This window comes from Ornithodoros turicata, chromosome 7 (assembly GCF_037126465.1).
Source record: "Ornithodoros turicata isolate Travis chromosome 7, ASM3712646v1, whole genome shotgun sequence".
Classification (NCBI taxonomy): domain Eukaryota; kingdom Metazoa; phylum Arthropoda; class Arachnida; order Ixodida; family Argasidae; genus Ornithodoros; species Ornithodoros turicata.
The window spans coordinates 11,675,343-11,696,982 of NC_088207.1; the positions used below are offsets into that span (position 1 = coordinate 11,675,343).

The window sequence follows — 21,640 nt, forward strand, 5'->3', positions numbered from 1 at the left end:
ACGCGTCTCTGGAGATGCGCAATGAACAAAATAGAGAGAGAAAAAAAATCGTGTAACTTTACAAATTTTTGCAAACGATCTGTCGAACAGCTATGGCATCAGGTGACCGAAGGGACCCTATATTCTCATTGGGACAACTTTGTAGCTTTTATAATTAAAAAGTTAATTATTGAAAGTTAACTAGGACATTACTTTAGGAGTTTGCTGGTTCCCTCTTAAGGAGTGCCATCCATGATATGCTGTATTGCAACTGACTTCATCTCGAAAAAAGTGATGTATGTATTTTAAAGAAATCTGTTCGCATTTAGCTGAGACGCCCTGTATGTAGGGTCGACAGCAGGGAGGTGCCTTGCGAGTGCAGCGCTTCGGTCTCCACCACTGCGGTATACATTGTCAATGCAGAATATTGCCTAGACTGAAACGAGGGACATTGATTGCGCGGTATACAGATGTTTTCATGTTTCGGTACAAGACGTTTAGGTACAGGGCATTCCGATACAGACATTTCGGTACACGGACGTTTCTGTGCGCGGCCGTTTGGATGCACGGACATCTTGGTGCATGGAGATTTCGGTGCACGGGCATCTCGGTATATGAAACATCTCCGTACACGGGCATCCCAGTACAAGTCATGCGCGGCGCGCATGTGTTGCGTCCTTCGAGTTTGTAAATGAGGGCTAAAATCTGTGCGCAACAACTAATCTTGCCGAAGTGTTTTTGTAGCAAACCCCAAAATTACTTGACGGGTCGAAAACACTTATGCTCGTTTCTACATACGTACCAAGTGCTATGCATGTGAAGAAATACTAACTCAATTCAATCTGTTATGTAACACAATGATATTTATGAACTAATACGGCTAATATTCCCGAACTTTTGTCGCCCTTAGAAACACTGCGCATCTTGGAGGAACTGTGCTTAATAAGGCTGTTCGAATATTAGGATTTTTCCCAATGCTGAAGCGAAGACTTGTGTATTCGATTCGAATCGAATGTGGAATACTATATTGGTATTTCGAATCGAAGCTTTGCTCTTGGAAACAGGATATATTGGAATAGTTCGGAAGCTGCGCTCATAAGTCTGAAAACGAAAGAAAATTTCGTGTTCCTAGTGTCAGGAAGATAACATTAATTAATTTACTTTGCCTGAATCTCAGGGGCGATCCCGATCGACACGAAAATTGAGCAGAGACAACATTATACCGGAATTATTAGAGTCTTTGGAAATTGAGAGTTGCGCTGCCTCAGCCTCGAATCTACATTGTCACCGAAATTCCAATGTATATCCCCTTTTCCGGCTGGGACATTGCGTTAATTTATTACGAAAGTTGGAACTTCTAATGGCGACGAACTGGCGTGCAAACGTTTTGCCTGCGCGACAATTCTTGTAGACGCCCGTGCACCACGATGTCCGTGTACCGAGACTTCCGTGTACTGAGATCTTTGGACAGTGGACCCTGCGCAGGAGGAGGTACCATGAACCCGTTTTTGCTTTATTTTACGTTCTAAAAGATACAACAGTCGCATACGCCGCGTACCTGGGATGACGCCGAAATAAATCATGTAAAAACAAAACGTCCAAAAATAAATATCTTAAAGGGACTATGAAATGATTTTTTTCCTCGTTTTCATCAGAAAGAAAACATTTTTCCGAGTCTAGAACCAACATTTTATCTTCATCATGGGAGGAGTATTCTCGGGAGCGAATTTAAACGGATCGGCGAAGGGAGGACAGCTGGCGCCGCGCCGTGGCGAGCTGCCGAGCGGAGACACAGCGAGCAACTTGACGGGAAACTCTTTTTGGCTGTAGCAGCCCCCCACTGGTCTTGCAAAATCTATCAAAATGCATGTTACTGCGCACGGAGCAATCCGTGCCTCTCTATTGGTCGGACGCCACAAGCGACACATGTGGTCCCCAGTGAAGAGTTCTTTTACGTGCTTGCACGGTTAGCAATGAAACAGTTCCAGTGTGCCAAGAATGAATGACGCCCGCACTTCGCATGTAAATAAAGCTGGCTACCCGGCGGCTATCACGCTAGGTACTTTCTCCGGAGGCCGCATAGCGGCGCCACCAGTTTGTCGCACAGTACCTATACGGCTCTGCTGCCCTCAAGGCTCGGGGTTTTTACATTATGCATCATCTTCACCAGCTCGCTTGCTTCCTAGCCATTTTTTCTCTTCAGCTTTTTGGACACCACACGACTTCGGTCCTTATTGTGAAGGGGGTCATTATTTCATTCCCAGTCATCATCCCGTAACAAAGTTGTTGTTGTTGTTACGTTCGTCGAACATTCATCAAATGTTGTGTTGTGTGTGTTCATTCCACGTTGTTTATTGCTACCTCTTCCTACTAAGGTAGTTTGTTTAAAGCTCCACGTCTGCTGGCGCGCAAACACTGGTATCTCCAAACCAAATTCTGTCCAAATACAATAGTACAAACGTGTAATAGTGAATATTCAAAAAGACGATGAGGGGCATGACCGCTTATGTGCTTGTTTATTAAAATCTTAAATTAGTGAAACATGTACAAAAAAGATAGTTACTGATAATGGTCATAATAATAATCTCATGGTGGTCGCTACGCCTTCTCGGAATGGTCATCCCTGAAACATAACCGTTAACATATAGGCCATTGCGTCTAGTGCGATAGCAGCTAAAACACTGCCATAAATAGACGTAAAAAACAGACATTTCACAGACAGTGGGAACACATGCATGACAGTGTCTTACCTCAGCTTCTTTCGCAGTGTAGATGGTGTGATGCGGAAGCAGCCTAATCACTGCATGGCAGGTCCAAGCGACATCTTCGACTTCACGTTTATATCCTGCTGTTCATTGTTGTAGAGATACGGCGTCCTTTACACATACGTGAACGTCTACAGATACGTCTACGTCTACGGATGTGACGAAACCAGACCGAGTTCAAGCTTTCTGACAACACAGTGTCTAGTGGTCCGTCGGACGGACGCGATCATCTGTACATCGGGGTCCGGACACACCCCGCCGTCGACATTGCGGGCTCCGTCCGACGGATTCGTCCTCCCTGGTGCGTTTTGACGCATAGGCATCCGTTTCGTTGGCACGCATCTCCGGTGTTCAACGCAGCTCAATGCACTGACATGTTCTCACTGCCACGGACCTATGTCCGTCGGTGACGGTGGTCGACACATGTAGTCGACGAAGCGCACCAACGTGGGTACAGCCCATGCCTGTACAGCACAGACTAAGGCAGAGCGAAGGCACTACGATTAAACATCGTGTTTTATGTTTGCGTGCTGTGGTGGCTCGATATGGAAGATCCGGAAACGGTGACACTCAGCGACGCTTTCGCTAGATATCTTGTGGCCCAGCATTTCTCGGCGGCGCTACTCTTGCAGAAGAAATTGGAGGAGACAAGAACACACGTTTTCGCGCCGCACTTCATATTTATAATCTAGCCTCGTCTTGTTATCTCTATTTCGCTGCAAAGCATTTATTGCGCTGCAACGCCCATGGCAGCACTAGGTACACAAAATCACACAACGCTGCTCCGTCGGCCGCCATTGCTGTTTATCTACAAGGCACAAACTGCGCATGCGCCAGGTTCGCCGCTTTGATTGTTCTCCTTGCTGCTGTGGAACGCGCTGCTGTGCGGAAAAGTTGACCCGTCGCGAACTCTTAAGGCGGGGTCCCATAGCCTTGATTTGAGCAGCAGCAGCAGAGCAACAGCAGCGGAGCAGCAGAGCTGCAGCGACACGAGCGGTCCCATAGCACTGGGCGAGAGCAGCAGCGCTGCCGAGCTGCAGAAATTCCCTGCTGCTCTCGTATCCGAATTTTTGGTTGCTGTGCTGCCCTGTTGCTCTGCAGCCTGAGCAGCCGGTCTCGAAAGCCAATCAGGAGGCTGGTTGGTATTGTTTTCGTTCGACGGTGTTTAGGGTTAGCAGGGCGGTGAGTGACGGCAGAAGGTTTGTTTCTGGTTGTTCTGTGATTTGATTCTGAAGACCTGGATACGCTTGTGATTGCCAGTAGTTTGGAGCGAGTGTTCAATCATCGGGACTGCGTCAAGTGCGCTTTCAGGACATAATTCAGTTCATAAAGTTCAATAAAGTGTTCGACCGAACCTACGTGATACATATGTTGTGTACCAGTTGTAGCTACATGTTCGCTTGTTTTCTGGAAAGTACTTCAAAACCCGTGACCTGATAACGTACAAGCAAATTACTTTCACGTCCATGCCGTGTGAAAACCAAACCGAACAAATTTCTTGTGGTTGGTATTCCAAGACCTTGCTAGGTGGTTGTAAATGAAACCGACCCTTGAAAAGGGTTAGATGGAGATAGACAACGTTCAGACAACAAAAAAAGGTTCGATAGAGATAGATAATGAACCCATTCCTTGTGAAAACAGGCAGAAAGCAGCGAGTACTAGCAGAAGGGGCCTTTGTTTTCGTTAGACAATTTTATTTCACTAAGAGCAACGTACGCATTTGACAGTCACCGTAAATCAAAATATCGAATACTATAGTAACGAGTCAATATTTATACGACAAAATCCCGTAGAAGAATCTTCACACAACACAGCAAGGACTGTTCTGCACAGCAGTAGGACGAACCTACGTTGAATGTCATGAAACTGACTACACATCAACGAAGAGTCAATCAGGTAATACGAGGCTCAGACCACCACCACACTCATCTCAAAGTTTACTTATGAGCTCCAAATCCACAATATATCTCTCACACAAACGCCTTTCACCTAGGATTGCGTTCCTAGGTGTGTGCACTAAAAGGCTTAGCCGCTGCGTACGCCTTCGGAATGTGCGAAATGTAAACAATGACACAGTTGCCAACACGTTTTGTGTTTCCTAAGCCGCTGCTGCCGCTAATTCAAAATGAAGCTATGGGACGCCTCCAGCAGCAGAGCAGCGGCAGCAGAAAGCTGCTCTGCTGCCATGTTGCCGTGTTGCTGCTGCCGCACCGCTGCTGCTGTGCTGCTGTTGCTCGCATAAAGCTATGGGACCCGGCCCTTATACGTCCGTGGGTCGGAACTCTCCGTTAGATCGTTGTCATGGTAACTGACGGATACAGGCCAACGGAACGTATGGCTATGCGTCAGCATTCAGCGTCCGTATTCAACCCATTAACGTTGCTTATGCTCTGCTGTACCATATCGTTAAAGGGGTTGAGACAGGCCATCTCAGGTTATGCCAGATACACGTAAAAAACGGTTCTTTGCACGGATGTGAACCTGCATTGAAAATTTCACAGCGAAAGGGGTAATAGAAGCGGAGAAAATGGGCACCGCGGATACCGAAACTCATGGGGCTCTGACATCACAGCGCGCGCTGCTGCCAATGAGGCAGCGCACGAGAAGTCACGTGCTTACGGCTGCCAATGGGAATGGACGCAGCTCTGACCTCTGTGAAGTCTGCGCTTCGCTCGGGAGTGTGTTCGAGGGCTTGTATCTCGCTAAGTATGACACGTAGAACAATAATTCTTTCCCCCCCAGTATTCTGGCGTGCAGCACAATGCGTCCAGGATGTAATGAACAACATCGACAGCTGTTCGTGGCCCTGCGATCCCCAACCATGTAGCCCCTGTCACCTGAAAGTTCTACAGTTGTGCTAGGATGAAGCGAATGGCTCCTGTGCCTCAATACGTGCTATGTGCATAGTAATGTATACTTTCTCGAAACCGAATGGGTTCCTTTAAAGATTGTATAATATGGTTGTCATGGCAGAATAAAAGCGCTAAAAACACGAGGACGACGGACACACAGTTAGCGCCCTTCCGTCGTCCTCGTGTTTTTAGCACTTTTATTCTGCCATCCATTACCAACAGGCCCAGTCTGAAGTTTTAAATATGGTCGTCACGCTTCCTTTTGTTCTGCATTATTTGTTCTTTATTCATTTATTCTGCAGTATTCTGTAATCGTGTAGCCTTACTTTCATTCAAATGTTGCTTATTGTTTACAAGTTGACCTTGTCAATAGATTTGTACATGTGCATTTCTTCGCCCGGGCCCCCGACCCGGCCCGCGGGACAAGCTTGTTATTGGCTGTGTGCTCCGGGTCGGGCAGAGACCGGGCCGACAAAATATACCAGCACCCCGAGGGTCGGGCCGACGCTGGCACCGCGGGCGGGGCCGAGCCCCGTCCGACAAACATGTTTCCGAGAGTCAGCCTCGGCCGGGTAACGTAGCAAATTCCACACAATGAAGGTTTGTTAGTTCATATCATCACGTGCTTGCGCCATTCCTGTGCATATATAGTTGCAAAAACAAGGGAAGGACACTGCAATATGTGTATATGGCTCAACACTCCAGGAGATTCTCAAAGCCACTTCACATTGCTCCTGACTCCTCACGGATTTCACAATCACGTTCGGAAAGCTTGGCGAGAGAGGTTAGAGATTGGGGGAAGGAGTTTGTAGACAACATCCTCTACCTGCGCAAAAACTTCATAGTGTAACGATAACGCGATTGCACGCGTGCGTTCTGGTCTTAATTTCGTCTCGTGCTGTTGTGATGTTAAGCCGCCAGCACTTATATGTTTGTGGCCTTGTCTTCTGTTCTTATAAATTTACTTACAAATGTGTTTGATAAGCGCTAGTAACGCGTACGTCACGGCTGGAAATACTAGGCTGTACACGCTGAGTGACCGGGCCGCATAAAACAACATGAACGTGCGGGCCGGGGCCGGGCCATTTTTGGATGCGTCCGCACTCTGGAAAAAAAAGGGAGTAACGGGGAAGTAATTGCTCACTTCTACTGCCCCTTCCCTATAAGTTACTCCATTTAATTTCTGTTACTCCCCACATTTGAAATTTACTCCGTCGCCCAGAATTCTTACTCCCTCCTCTTACTCAATTTTGCTGTGTTACTCTCCACACCTAGAACTTACTCCTTTGCCTAGAATTCTTACTCCCCGTATAAGTTGGCTACTCCATTTTCTTCCCGTTACCCACCCCACTGAAAAGTCACTCCCATGCACTATATTCCCACTCCCATGTACTCCCCTGTCCGGGTCGGGCCCGGAAAAGTCGGCCCCTGCAGGGCTCTAACACCAGCAATGGGGTAGGGTATCGCCCCGCTCACCATCAAATAAAGTTGTTGTTGTTGTTCCCTCTAACAGCATTGGATGATGTTTGCCTGCGCCTGCCAAAATGGAGAGCCTTGCTAGCACTGCCCTCTTCTTTCTCTGCTTTCCAACCCCTTGGCGGATTTCAGCTCTAAGTGTCATACTGCTTAGCTGTAATCTTGTACGTCTTTTTTGTCAACTGATTAGATGAGTCATGAAAACAAAAAGGGAGTGTGCCGTAATTTCCCGCGTATAAGCCGCAGCGCAGATAAGCCGCAGGACTCGTTTTTAGGAACGTTTTGAAAATTTTCGGGCAGATAAGCCGCGGGCAGTAGGACGCGACTAATTTGTGGGACAAAGGAGACCATAGAGATGGTCATAAACCCTGTGGTCTATACTCCAGGGTCGGCATGGTGTACAACAAAGGAGGTCAGTTCTAGTGTTCTACCAAGATCGGACTGCCCTTGTTGTGTGTTTTTCATGGATCGACGGGTCAGTTGCATTCCAGAAGACATGATTCAGTGTCACCACTTTCGTTAAACCTGTTTGGAACAAGGCACCAGGATGGTCAGTGTACTCGAATGTTGACGTGCCCCTGTTACACATTGTTTGTGCATTGGAAGGGCGGTGCTGTTCCACAGACACTGTCGACCATTTCGTTAAAACCAGCGTATGGGGAAAATACCAGGGAAAAATGGTCATCAGATAAGCCGCAGAGCGCCCGTGAGAAAAGAAATCGCGCATAAGCCGTGGCTAATACGCGTGAAATTACGGTAAATTAGCTTAAAGGTGTATTGTCAACCAAGGATGTCACATAGTTCCAGAAACCTCAATATCTTAGAAGTAGTAGTTGAAGAAGTTCTCCATTTGCATTACTTTCCACACGTTCGTCCCTGAGAAACGGCAGTGTCCAGCATCCGTCGTCATTCTCCATTTACATTTCACTCGTGTGAGCATTCGTGCTCGGTTTCACGGGGCGTGTTTGCGCCGTAGGCGAACTGAAACGTTTGCAAGCCTCCAGGGCGTGGCAGAGGAAAGCTTTGTACGCAGTCCGGTACTGGTAGTTGACGAGCACGTAAACAATGGGGTTGACGCAGCAGGACATCCAGGCAAGCACCGAAGCCAGCACGTGCAAGCCAGGATATCTGAAAAAGGAAAAGGTATACTGAAGGCAACACACGAGTTACCGTGCGACAACAAATATCCCTGTCAGCCTAGAAAGAACTGTTCACATGACCCGACTGGGACAACTATATACAAGAAAAACACTCCACAGAATGAAGCTGGCAAACTCCCCACTCCGCAGAACTTGCAACGTCCCTGAAGATACGCATCACGTCATAATGCATTGCCCAGTGTTTGAGAAACAGAGAAGAAAACTTCAAACGACACTGGAAAAACTTCACAACCATCCATTCAGCTTCTACAAGATTCTTGGACCTTGGCCCAGTCCTCTACAACAAGACAAGGCAATGAAAGCCTTCTGTGCATTCGTGAAGAATAGCGGCATATCCAGCCGGTACTAAAAAACAACAAGTTGTAAACAAGACACAATAGTACATGTGATGCTCACTACAAAGTGTCACGTATGATAACCACTGCCATATTGGCGAAGCTCATAAGAAATGGAGCCGCAGGCGCATTTTTGGGCAGCCACGGAGTTCCAACTTTAAGAAGAAGAAGAAAAGGAAGAAGAAGTGCTTAAGTACTGAAGCTGCTTTTTAGCTTAGCATTATCTGGTTTTCCGTCTATGCTAAAAGGGAGATCTAACACTGAAATGCATCCCAACGAAAGGAAGCGTTTTCCCTCCTCAATTCTGGAGCCAGATCTTCAACTTGTTGTTATCGCATAACGCGCGTTAAACGCAACGATAACTACCGCTTTGTGATAGTTCAAGATCGTGGCGCTGTGTACGAGCTATTGCTCGAGGGGACCCAAGCAGCACAATGTACTGAACGCCGAGTGCAATGTGGGTGGACGGTATGTGTCTTATCAATCAATGCAACGGCGTGGGCGATTTCGCACATACTGACACACACGCACACAAAAAAAAAAAAACAGCGCAGAGACAGGGGTAACATCTCATTACGGCCCGAGTCTCATTACGGCCGAAGTCTCATTACGGCCGAAAGTCTCATTACGGCCGAAAATCCTTTAATCCCCAAGTGTCTCGTTACTGCCAAAGTCTCAATACGGCCGAAGGTAGTCTCATTACGGCCGAAGATGTCTCATAACGGCGAAAAAGAAAAAAGAAGCATCCACCATAGTAGCTCTGTATATACTGTGTTTTATGCTTCCCAAAATGTGTCCGAGGCGGTGTGCCCCCAGGGCTTGTGTCACACACAATGGTTCATGCACACAATATTGCGACAGTGTTTCATGCATCCCTCGTGAAAAATGTTTTTATTGTCATATGTGTCACACGATATTTGTATGTGTTACGCCATTTTCTCTCAGTATTCAAGCAACATCCTACTCGTTGGTTCTGTGAGCAAACTGTGTGTGTGTGTGTGTTCTGACAAGTACTCCACAAGGGAACCCACTGGGAGCTCCAGGAGTCACATGACCTATGACCATGATCTTCTCCCCCACTAGCTGCCTTCTACAATTTACGTCCACCTGAAATTTACAAAAAAGTACATAAGCCACTGAACAAAATGACATATGCTCTTGTTTGATGATGACTATAAGACATATGCTGTCAAGCAGACTTTTTTTTTCATATATTCGAAACATATTCAACACCCTTCTCGTGCTTGGGATTCTGAATAAACCACTACCCCTTGTTCATTTTCGTGGGGCACTACATTAGAGTTTATGCCATTGCACTGATGTCACAATGTTAAAAGTGTGTGTCACTCTGGGCATTCGGAACTCTTCTAAGCTACAATATGTAAATTCAGAATATCCGAAGGGTAAACATCAGATGTTACCTGCAGGCTTCATGCTGAAACGCGTGTACGCAAAACACTTCCGCCGTGGTGGGCGACGCCGTTAGTGTAATCATACACGCAAGACAATTGCGGGCACATGGAGTAGTGGCAGCAACCTGAAAACGATACATTTTCTTGTTACATATGAGTAATCAAAAATATACATTCCCACATGTTTCGTTTTGTCGTTTGTAGGAAGCGCTAGTAAGGGAACAGCACTTGGTTGGTCACATGCAAGCCACGGGTGTAGTTCGTTACCGGGACCACTCGTTTTTAAAAATTTGTGAAAGCGTTTGAAAGGTAAATATTGTGTAGAAGTGAAAGAAGTTCATATACTGAATCGAAAAAGGTAAGAATTATAAAATTCTGTGGACCAGAAGTTTTTTTATAGGCATTTCAACAACCCCATCTGATTCACTTTTAACACAGGAGAAACACGGGAATGCTAAGCCTAACGGATTCGAAACTTGCAAGAGAATTGGGCTAAATCGCCTCACTTTAGTGAGGTTGGGTTAAGTTAGGTTCTACAGATTGGGGGGGTCTGCCCCCCCCCCCCCCCCCCCCAGGCACGCAGGAGGCGGTGCGGGCGTCGAGACTGTGCCTCGGGTTAGGTCAGAAGGTCCTCACCCAAGATGGCGGAGCGCCATTAAAAAACGGGCGATAAAATTTAATTTTTATACGTTTCACGCAATACACGAGGGTCATTCCTGTTTAATTTCGTTCCTAATTTGCTCCTGCTTCAGGTAAAAACATATCATTTACCTAGTTATCTTCTTTCTTTACAAAAATGCAGTGGTCCCGGTAACGAACTACATCCCAAGCCACAATGCGAGAGGTGCCGATATTTCGATTACGCGATCAAAAATTAAAAGTCTAGAACCATGCACACTTCCCCTTGCAACTACTTCCCCAGCATCGTGAGACATAACACCCATGACATGACACCATGTATTCACGCATAGTGTAATGATATGCAGGAATGAAAAAGATGCCAGCATACCTGTAATCCAGTGTCCCATAAGTTTGATTCGATTTTTTGGCAGCTACCATGAAGAGCAAATGCACGATTCACAAGTTTCGTTTCGCCATTTTCATTGTTGATTTCACAAGCGTCGAGCAATCCCACGTGACCTCCTTTGGATCAGTGAAAAGTGAAAATTACTCGCGCCATGAACATATATGTTCATCTCAGCGCAAATCACGTTTTGCATGCTATAGAAGGAGGGGGGATCAATACTCTTCCTTTCGTGTTTTGATATCTTGTTGTTTTGCTACTCTCACTTCGGAGTTCGGATGGTGTCTAGCAACGTTGGGTACCTCGTTTCTTGTGTGTGTGAGCGAGTGGTTGACTTGCTGTTTACGATGTGTTCATATATCGCTTTGTAGTGCTGTAATGTGCAAATTAGCGGACTTTATAGCGGCTCTCTATTTTCCGTCGTTGTCTTTCGAGCAGCGCCTGTTGTTCCGGTAAAAATCGAGTTGAATGAATCGCCACAGCCCCAACGTATATCGCGCAGTGTTGACCAAGACCAAGTCAAGCAGGAATTCTGGTGAGTAATGCTTTCGTAGATTTCCTGTCTTAGTAGTGTGCTGTCCACACATAGTTGGATTCTCATAAGAGTAATTTAAATTAATCAAAACAGCTGAAGTGCCTGTAATAGATGTAACTCGGTATCCGTTCGTAGGTTTGCGCCGTTTCTAGTTGGTTGCGCGTTTAGGAACAACAAATTTATTCGAAGACGATAAGATACCGATAATGCATCACCGTACAGCAGCATTTACTCGTATCATTGTGAGCCATATTTCATTTGTTAAAATTTGTCGCCGTATTTCTTCAAAAATAAAAGCGCAAGTCGGCGTACTTGAATTGATCCCCAAGAACTGCTTACGTCGAACGTCTGCAAATGTTGTACTTATGTGCCTTCGCGCACCATAGTAGGCACAAAGCATATCTGATTAGAATAAATACTTCAAGAGGAAGTCATTCAAATACACTGTTATTTATAGCTGGTTTTCCATTCCAGGCATGGTATGTGGCTGCACGAAAGATTCCGAAAAAGAAAAACAACAACATGGCTAACAGGATGTTGCTGCCCAGGGAGTCCTGGCGAAGAGGTGAGCTGTTAAGATCATCATAAGGTTCTGTTGTGAAGTGAGAAATTTTGTAGTAGTGCACGAATGTTAATTCGTGCACTACTTTTATAAAAAAGAAACCAGAAATGGAAAGTTATGCATGCATCATTTCATGAATTGTAATGTATTACTATTTGATATTCACATGTTTCCATTAAGGGAATGAACTACTGAACCTATATTCATATCATGGTCATGCTCTGTGTTTACCTGGAAGTCACATTTTTAAGGCTTGTCATTCTTTCGTCTAAATGAATATTTATGTTAACCTTGTATGAAATAGCAGACGCGTATCAACACGTGTGCAGCTTGTGCACATTAAAACGAGCCATGTAGAGACGAATGCTTGTTTTTCTTTTGTTTTTTTTTTTAAATATTCTAGCCTATTCATGGTTGCTCATCGCTTCTTGCAGGTTTACTCATTCCAGAAGGAAGAATTGTATCATTGTAAGGCGAATGGAAATAAACTGACATCGACTGAGATAGGTGCTCTGTCATGGCCAATGACTGTAGGATGGCTCCAAAAGCGTCACAACAAAACCAATATTCATCTAGCTCTCTACAAGTAGCTAACTCCACATAGTAGCCTGCTTCACAGCCTACACTACCTTGTGGGAGTACACATTACACAATATGTTGCATTGTGCTGTGGTATGATAACATACCGTTTGTCTCGCAATATGTGTATATAAATATGATAAGGGCACAGTGCATGGCTTATACCCTGCTGAATATATATCCATACCTGGCTGCGACATTGCATATCAATGCAGGTTACAATACACATTTTGACATTTGGCCGTTATGAGACATCTTCGGCCGTAATGAGACTGCCTTCGGCCGTATTGAGACTTTGGCCGTAATGAGACACTTGGGGATTAAAGGATTATCGGCCGTATTGAGACTTTCGGCCGTATTGAGACATCGGCCGTAATGAGACTTCGGCCGTAATGAGATACAATCGAGACAGGACGTGAGTAGACAAACTAAGCGCTGACTAACAACTGTGGTTTATCAGCAACGAATAAAAACAAGTTTGTGGTTGGCACACCGGATCTCGTGGGAAAGGAGGTTAATGGAAGCCATGCTCACGCTGTTATCACCTCTATTATGAATTTGAATTGCTTCGAAGATTTCCCTGGCCCTTTTATCTCGATATCGACCTAACACACGAGTGTCTTCAAGCAGAGGACGGCAATCACGGCAATGAATGGCTAGGTTGCTCCCCGTGTGTATGGTGAGTGACCTGGCGTGTTCCCGAAGTCCATGGATAATACGTAGTCCTGTTTGGCCCACATAGGTCTTGCCACAGGAAAGGCTTATCTCGTATACAACATTACATCGGCAGTTACCCTCCCAAGCAGCACAATGTACTGAAAGTCGAGTGCAATAGGGGTGGACGGTATGTGTCATATCAATGTTCTTTAGTTTCACGAGTCTGTTCAAGGCCTTCCACCTACCCGTCCACCCCTATTGGACTCGACTTTCAGTACATTGTGCTGCTTGGGTTATGTCCAGTGTCGATATCGAGATAAAAGGGCCAGGGAAATCTTGGAAGCTGCTCAAATTCATAATAGAGGTGATAACAGTGTGACTTGCATTAACCTCCTTTCCCATGTGATCCGGTATGTCAACCACTAACTTGTTTTCATTCCTTGCCAATAAACCACAGTCGTTAGTTACAGGGGCGGATCCAGGGAAGATCCTGGGGGGGGGGGGGCACTAAAAAAGAGAGAAAAGACGGGGGGGGGGGGGTCGCCATGTAAGACGGCGAGCTGCTGCGCTTTCATTTCACACCAGAACTTTATTTACGATCTACATGTTGCGAAGCTTAGCAAGCTGTAGAGGAACGCCACCTTAGTCCCTTACAAAAACATGCTCTTAGTCTGTTCAAAACAACGCATAACTGAATGTGCTTGGTAACTGGTGCTACACCAGTATCTATTTGTCTTCCTCTATACGTATGTCTAAACAGCAGAAAAATATGTCCTACCATTTTCGTAACGTGCTGTCTCTTTGTGAAGCTGAGTGAGGACGCCTTAGCGTTGTAGACCCCAGGCAGCCACTGATCCCCCCAAACGTCACATCGCTGTCTTTATCCACTGTGCAGTGTCCGGCGCGTTCCTCGCGCTGAGAGGAGGCGAATGTGATTCCTCCTCGCGCCACCTGCGTCTTCGTTCCTTTTTTTCGGCAATGAAGTGTTCGTCGGCGAGTATATGTCATGCCCTTCGCGCAACCTTGGGGCGAAAGGCGCACGCGGGATTGGCGGGAAAACGGAGCGTGCGGCAGGAAAATCTGCCGGAATGGGGGGTAGAGGTATGTCTCGGGGGGGTGGGGGTCCGGTCCCCCAGACCCCCCCCCCCCTGAATCCGCCCCTGGTTATTTAGCGCTTCGTTTGTCTACTCACGCCTTGTCTCTGCGCAGTTTTGTGTGCCTTATCAATGTTCTTTAGCTTCACGTGTCTATCCAAGGCCTTTCACCTACCCACATTGTACTCGATTTTCCGTACATTGTGCTCCTTGGGGCCCTGCGTGATACGCAGTGGCGTAGCCACGGGGGGGCTAGGGGGGGCTCGAGCCCCCCCTACCTGCCACGTGCCGATCCACGCAAATCGTGCATATCCGAGGAGAAAATAATATATGGGAGGGGGTACCAGTGCGACGATCCTGCGTCTGTCTACACTCTTGAATGACTTTCAAAGTATGATTGTATCAAAATACTCTTAGTCTGGTGACAGGGCCTCATTGGTCATAACAGCCTACATGTAATCACATTGTGAACGTTCAAATCGGTCTAGATTTGCATCCCTTATCTTGCGGTGTGTGCAATAGCCAGCTGGCAATAAAATGTTTGTGTTTGCGGACCCAGAAATAGCGGGGGGAGGGTGAAAGTGGGCGGATTTTCGTATCGAGCCCCCCCTACCTTGGAGGTCTGGCTACGCCGCTGGTGATACGTCGCCACGGTATCAGTATGTACCTAGAACTGCCATCACTGCACATCACTGAGCATGACTCGAACGATATCCTCCATGGTTCCGCGGCAGATTACGAGTGAGTTTCCTTGTGCTGCGTTGCGTTTCCGCGTTGCCATTCTTACTCACGTGTTCGAAACCAATCCTACCTGCAAGGTCGTGGATTTCTAGGGGCTGGATAGTAAATTGATACACGTATACATAACACACACTGGTACATGATATATGACTGGCAAAATAAACTATGATGCCAACTGAACACGGACCGTAGTGTCTCTTCTAGAGCTGGGAACCCTGGATCTTTTTTTTTTTTTAATCCCAGATTTCAGGACCTGAGATGAAACCGGGACAGCGCTGCGCATAACATGCGTGGAGCGGCTGCGACGTTTCTTGTATGCGTCATTTCTTTTTTGTATGGCAGCGCTTCTACATACCAAACAAAACGTTCCTCGGAATCTTTCCATCTTCTTTGAGTATGTGTCGCTCTCTCTCTGTAAATAGTAGAACAAAAACTGACGAGGCATTTTTACGTTCTCCTCAAACATGACGCACGGTAGTTTTATGTGCAGTCGTAGAGCAACTCGATCTACCGAATACTGGGCGGAACTAAGCTTCCACTCACAAAACTGAATCATCGAAAAAGAAAAAAAAAATGAAAGAAAGGAAAAAACGTGGGCGCAAGATGTTTCCCATGTAGACCATGGGAATAGCAAAAATGACGTTAAAATACCGTCATGTTCAGAACAGCTATTAAATAGGGCAGCCTATTGAGTGACTCCAATGTCGAGGAGCCTCGGCCGCGGATAATCGCAGACAATCTCCGCTCATCCTGAAGCAGCAACAAAGACAGGGACATACGAACAGGACGACGATTGCCTTTGACAGACTGCAAGAGAATCTCGACACAAAAGCAAAAGAACAGTACCCAGAACGTATCCGGTCATCAGGCCGTGGCTTTTCTTGCTCCGCCCTGGGTTACTGGCACCCCCGAAAGCGGAGTTTTTGGGATAAATCCGAATTGCTTTAAATTATACCGGTGTGTACTTTTCGGATTGTTTACGGACAAATCCGTAAGCACGGAACCCTAGCCGAGATAGCGTTTCGAGCACTGCGCATGCTGTGTGGTAACGTACACAAGAGGCGTTACGGGTCTGGAATAGCATGCATACCAGAGTCGCGGAATGGGATCGCCCATTGCATTCCAATTCCATTTCGAGAGATGGAGATTTGTGATAATTCCATTCCTTTCAATTCCTCGAGATGAAAAGGTATGGCTAATTCTCACTCCTGGAATGGCTTGGCAACCCCCATTTAATTCCATCAATAAAAGACAAGGGACCGGTAACCGTGCTGGGTAGCCCAGCAGTGCTATAGAGGAGATTGACCTTACTTATCACGGAACAAGCAAAAAGACAAGGTTATTTCGTCCTTGACCGTGTGGCACCTAGACCAGTCCATTCCAATTCCATTCCCCTGCGAAGAAAATGCCTAATTTCATTCCATTCCGAGGACAGTTTCCGCAATTCCATTCCTATTCCATTCCGGGCTCTGATAAATCTAGACTGATTCCGGAATCATTCCAACCCCGGAGTTGCAACTCCGCAACCCTCATGCATACGCTGCGTGTTTTCGCAAGAGCCTCCTGCAGAATTTCGACTTGCTCCACTTGCACTCGTTTGCATTTCGAGGTTAAGGCGGACTCACTTCTTAAGAAAGTCGATGGGGAATTTTTGTTCGCAGGGTTCTCGTAAACCTCGCTAAATTTCTATACAAAACAGGTATAGCCGTGTTCGCCTCTAGTTTATCTAGGGAATGACATATTTTCAATGGCCTGACGCGATCCACTGATTTTTGGCAAATTAAAGTTTGTCAAATTTTCAATACATGGGAGTCTATGGGAGATGCAACAAAAAATCTCTCGGCGCGCCCGCCTGCGATATTTGGGCCGAAATGATGCCATTTCCTAAAGTCACGTCTGGGAATTCATTGAAATCAACGAATTCGACACGCTTACTGCAGTTTTCAAGAACCCTGCGCATGAAAATAATGGCTTTGCCGTTTGCTAACACGTTCTGCACGCTGGCGCCCATTACGTTACTTAAAGCGCGTGAGGAAAGCAAAGCGAAGAAAACAAGTTGGCGACGATGCGGTGAACTCTCTTCAGAAGCGAACGTTAACTAGATCGCATGAGGCCACCTTAAGGATAGTGACAATGTAGCAGCTGCCACAGAGGCGGTTTTAGCACCGGCGTCGACAGCAACCTGACACATAAAAGAACACACAATTTTTAGAAAGTACATTAATGCATCTAGTTTAATAACGTCTCATCAGTTGTTATTACCTTTCGTCTATCTGTGTCGTCCGACGCATTTGCAGACGACCGCTTGGTGACTCTTGCGTGGAGAGAGGGGGAGATATGTGAAAAGGTTGTGCAGGGAGGGTATGTTTAGCCACAAACTATTACGACCTGCTACCCTGCATTCATGGTGTCGGGTGCGTATGCGGAAAGAACTTGTGGGCTCGTGGGAGCCTGGTGTACTAAAACATGAGAAATTGATGTTCTGAGGCGCAGGTTCTCTTTCATCAGTACTAAAGCATGTTTTGTTTCGTGGGACACTGAACACGAACCGTCTTGTCTTAGCGTAGGCAAAGCGATAGTATAGGGGAAAGGGGGGGGCATGTTGAAACACGGGTTACGCTGAAACAGACAACTTTTCTCGTTCCCTTCTGGTGCAAATGGCGCCACCTCTCGACGGTGGCATCGCTTCGCACTTCTGCTCCATTCGGAACAGCGTCATAATGCAACGCAGGTGGGATCGTTCCTTAGACAGCTGGGAGTGCTTACTGGCTTTGGAGGTAAATTTTCCCTGACCACATTTCCTTTCTGTGTGCTCGATAACGCTCGTACAAGAAGCACGAAAGTTGGGAAGTACTTGTAGGACCTTCTTCGGCTGTCCGAACTTCCCAAGCTCTGCCAACTTATGTCGTTCCCTTCGTCGGCCAAATGCCGCTTACCAGTGCCTTGCCGCAATGGGGCAAACTACACTAGACGTCTTCGTCTTCTACAATACAGCTGACCAATGCTGAGGAGACCAACGTTTCTCCTTTGTTTTTCGTTGTTCTTGAGGAGACTAGTAACGTTTCTAGTGCCATCGAAGAGAGCAGCCATGGAGGAAAGAAGAAAAGGAGGCGGCTCTTCGACAGAAGAAAGAAGCGTGGGGCAAATGATGTCAGGATAGGAGATGAGCTGTAGTTTCTTTGGAACCACGCGGCAGTCATGTTACCTGAATAGCCCAATGAGGTCGCTTTGCACACGCCACTTTGGGGGCCACTTCGGCGCGCTACAACCACCCCTCTCCAAGTATTCCGAAGCTACGCGTTCGGGGTTGCCATAGAGATATATGTAACAAGAGCAGCATTCAGGGACACCCCCTCTGAAACCCGGCTTGACCTGATAGCAGAGGACTACGCAAGGAAGCTAAGTTTACAGGGTGGTGCGTGAGTACGTGAGGAAGAACAGATCTGGGCAGGGAGAGGAGGACATATCTGAGGCGAACAATCCCCTTTTCGCGCCCCGACCTGATAACAACACCGATAATACGCCCGGGAGCATTCGCGTAAGATAAAGAATAAGACGTGATGTATAACTGTGGGAACGAGCATGGGACTTTCCAGATATCGGGAGATTGCCGGATGAAATTGGCAGGTTGGCGCCTGTGATAGCCTTCTGGACTACAAATTCACTAAATGCAAGTTCTAAGAGTGCAGCAAGGACAGCAGCTACGGTCCGCAGACGATACACAGACTACGTAATTTTATGATGATACCGTCAGTATCAAATTCGTATCAAGAGTTATTACGAGCTAAAATAGAGGAAACTGACAAATTGGTGCCAGTGAGTGCCACTTGGGCGACGATTTGGCAAAATGTCTGAAGTATATAGATTGGGCTGGTTGGTGTAAATCCACAAGCGACCAAAGAACAAACACGAAACAACAACAGAGCGACTTGTGTCTGATCTTGTCTCCTGTTTGTTCTTTGGTCGCTTGAAAATGAATGATTTGACCAAACGCTACTTCGCAGGCTCTGGCAAGGGAACCAGGTATGGGCCGCGGACTCATAGCTATTAAGCATGGATATACAGACTACGTAATTAAGTCATGACATCTTCGGTATCACGTTTATATCCAGAGTTATTACTAAATGAAATGGAAGATAAGGACAGTTTGGCGTCTGCGAGTGCTGTGGCGATGCGAGTAGCAATGATTTGATCAAACGTGACTTCTTTGGACCAGGTATTTTGGAGCAGAATTAAATACCAGATTTGGAGATAACGCTAAACAAGTGCTACGCGCCCTCGAGTACATTATTTATTTCTCGCTTAAGATGAAGTAATGCTTAGATCAGGGCAATCAGGGCTCTCACACACGCGGGCCGCATGTGCATGGCTTGCAGTCAGCTATTCTGTGTCCCGAAGGCTCTTGACCACTAAATAGAATAAAGCTGCCCCCCCCCCCCCCACACACGCGCACACCAATAATGAAGAATTCGGAATGAAACCAGGTTCTCAGGCATTGTTTTTACCCTTGCTCGATGTAGTGCTGCTCCTGTCGACGTTAGGAAGGACATTCACATTCGAGCAGTTCTTGTGACTCATGAACCTCAACTAGTAGTTATAGCGATTATCGATCTGGTCTGAACGTGCATTTTGATAAACTACACTGTAAGTAATATGATAATTGAGAAGTAATAGTGGAGACAAGTGCAGAGAATGACATCATCTTAATTATTACACTAAGTTTATGGGCTTAAAAAAAATAGATGGAGTAGTTATGTTCGAGGGTCATTGTGTGAATATTTTTAATTATTTCTCTTTCCCTGATTTTCTTTTTCTTTTTCACGTTGAAAATGCAAGCAAAATCAGCAATACACTGTGTAAACCGACAATTTCAGTGCTCCTGAACGTTGGGATAATCGTTCGTGAAGAACTATGTACGAAGAACTTGCAACGCCTTTCAAATTTTCAATGTCTCATTTGGAAAAGAAACTCATTTGTCTCTGCTGGTGTGTCAAGTGAAGTTTTTCATTGACGAATTGTATATGCGAATGCCTAATAGCTATACCGCTCAGCTGTTTACGCTAAGGTACTTTGCTATAATTGCGGTCCTTTCCAGGGTCATTACCCCCACCCCCCAGGGAGGTGTACACTTCCCCTGAATTTTTCCAACCACTCCCCTGTAATTCATGAGATTTCCCGATACACCTTGGCCACCAATGCATATACTCATAGATATGTATCCATATAAATATACCACCCTATGGTTCTCTCCACTAGAAATCACGCAGACATCTTATCACGCCGGGTACCGCATCTTGGCTTCTATGCGCATTGATGATAGTGCCAGCCGCAACAACAATGACAAAGAAGAAATTGTCGTTCCTCTTCGCTGCTGATACGAGTTGCGCAACGGACCAAAGGCTGATACCTTCCGTTTGAATTCAGCGTGAGAGAACCGCGACGATATGGCAAGGAAAAAAACTTGCCAAGATACGGGGCACAAAAGTGAACTTGCACAGCAAATCGCCGGCAGTCCGAACACCTACACGGCAACAGACACCTACGAGCACTGGTGCTAAAGTCTGAGGAAAAGACACCATAGATGAAAATACATATCCGTTACAACAACAACAACAAATAAATCATGACTATGGCCTGGGGTGGTTCACCGCTTGAGAGCATATCCGTTACGAAGCCGTTTGAATTTCACTGTTCATGGTAATCAACCAATTTTCCTCGAAGTGCAGCACGCATAAACAAGTCCATGATTCGCTTACACCTCGACCTGCAAGAAATGACCCACAGTGTCCTTCTGAAACATTGCATCACTTGCCAGCTTCTTTGAGAAAAGTAAAAAGTAACCTTTCTGCAACCCCGATGATGGCAGGGGCAACCAAGGAATACACCATAAAGAGTCACTGGTGTATTCTGCATAGCGAAGCCATTATCAACGACTTATACTAGGCCCTTGTACTGGGATTTTAACAGTGGTGACCGCAAAATTTGGAAGAGGCGCCGGCAGAGCCCTCTAAAACGGGCAAAACCCTTCGTGTCATGGTGCCAAAAGCATATTCGAGACGGCTTATGCTATTGCCCTTCCCACTGGGATTGTAACGGAGGGGACCGCAAAATACGTAAAAGACCGCAGCAGAGCCCTTTAGAACGGACAAAACCTCTTTAATCATGGTTCCTAACAGATATTATCAACGGCTTATGATGCTCTTCTACAGGGATCGCAACAGAAGCGACCACCAAATGCGGAAAAGGCAGCAACAGAGTCCTCTAAAACGTACGAACCCCCTTGTATCATGGTACCAAAGGCATATTAATGACGGCTTATGCTATGCCTTTCTACTGGGATTGCGCAAGAGGAGACCGCATAATTTGGATAAGGCGGCAGCAAGGCCTTTTTTAAACGGGCGAAACTCCCTGTACCATGAAGCGAAAGAAAGTTATCAGTGGCTTGTGCAATCCTATTCTGCTGGAGTTA

General features: G+C 46.3%; 1 protein-coding gene across 1 annotated transcript in view; it reads right to left on the minus strand.

Moving 5' to 3' along the window:
- Nucleotides 1-7,833: 7,833 nt before the first annotated feature.
- The window catches only part of LOC135400459 (protein trapped in endoderm-1-like), a 40,395-nt gene continuing 26,588 nt past the window's right edge, over nucleotides 7,834-21,640 (minus strand). The window contains exon 5 of the mRNA XM_064632292.1: nucleotides 7,834-8,200. Coding sequence (XP_064488362.1) covers nucleotides 7,990-8,200 — 211 coding nt within the window. The 3' untranslated portion in view covers nucleotides 7,834-7,989. The remainder of the gene's footprint in view (nucleotides 8,201-21,640) is intronic.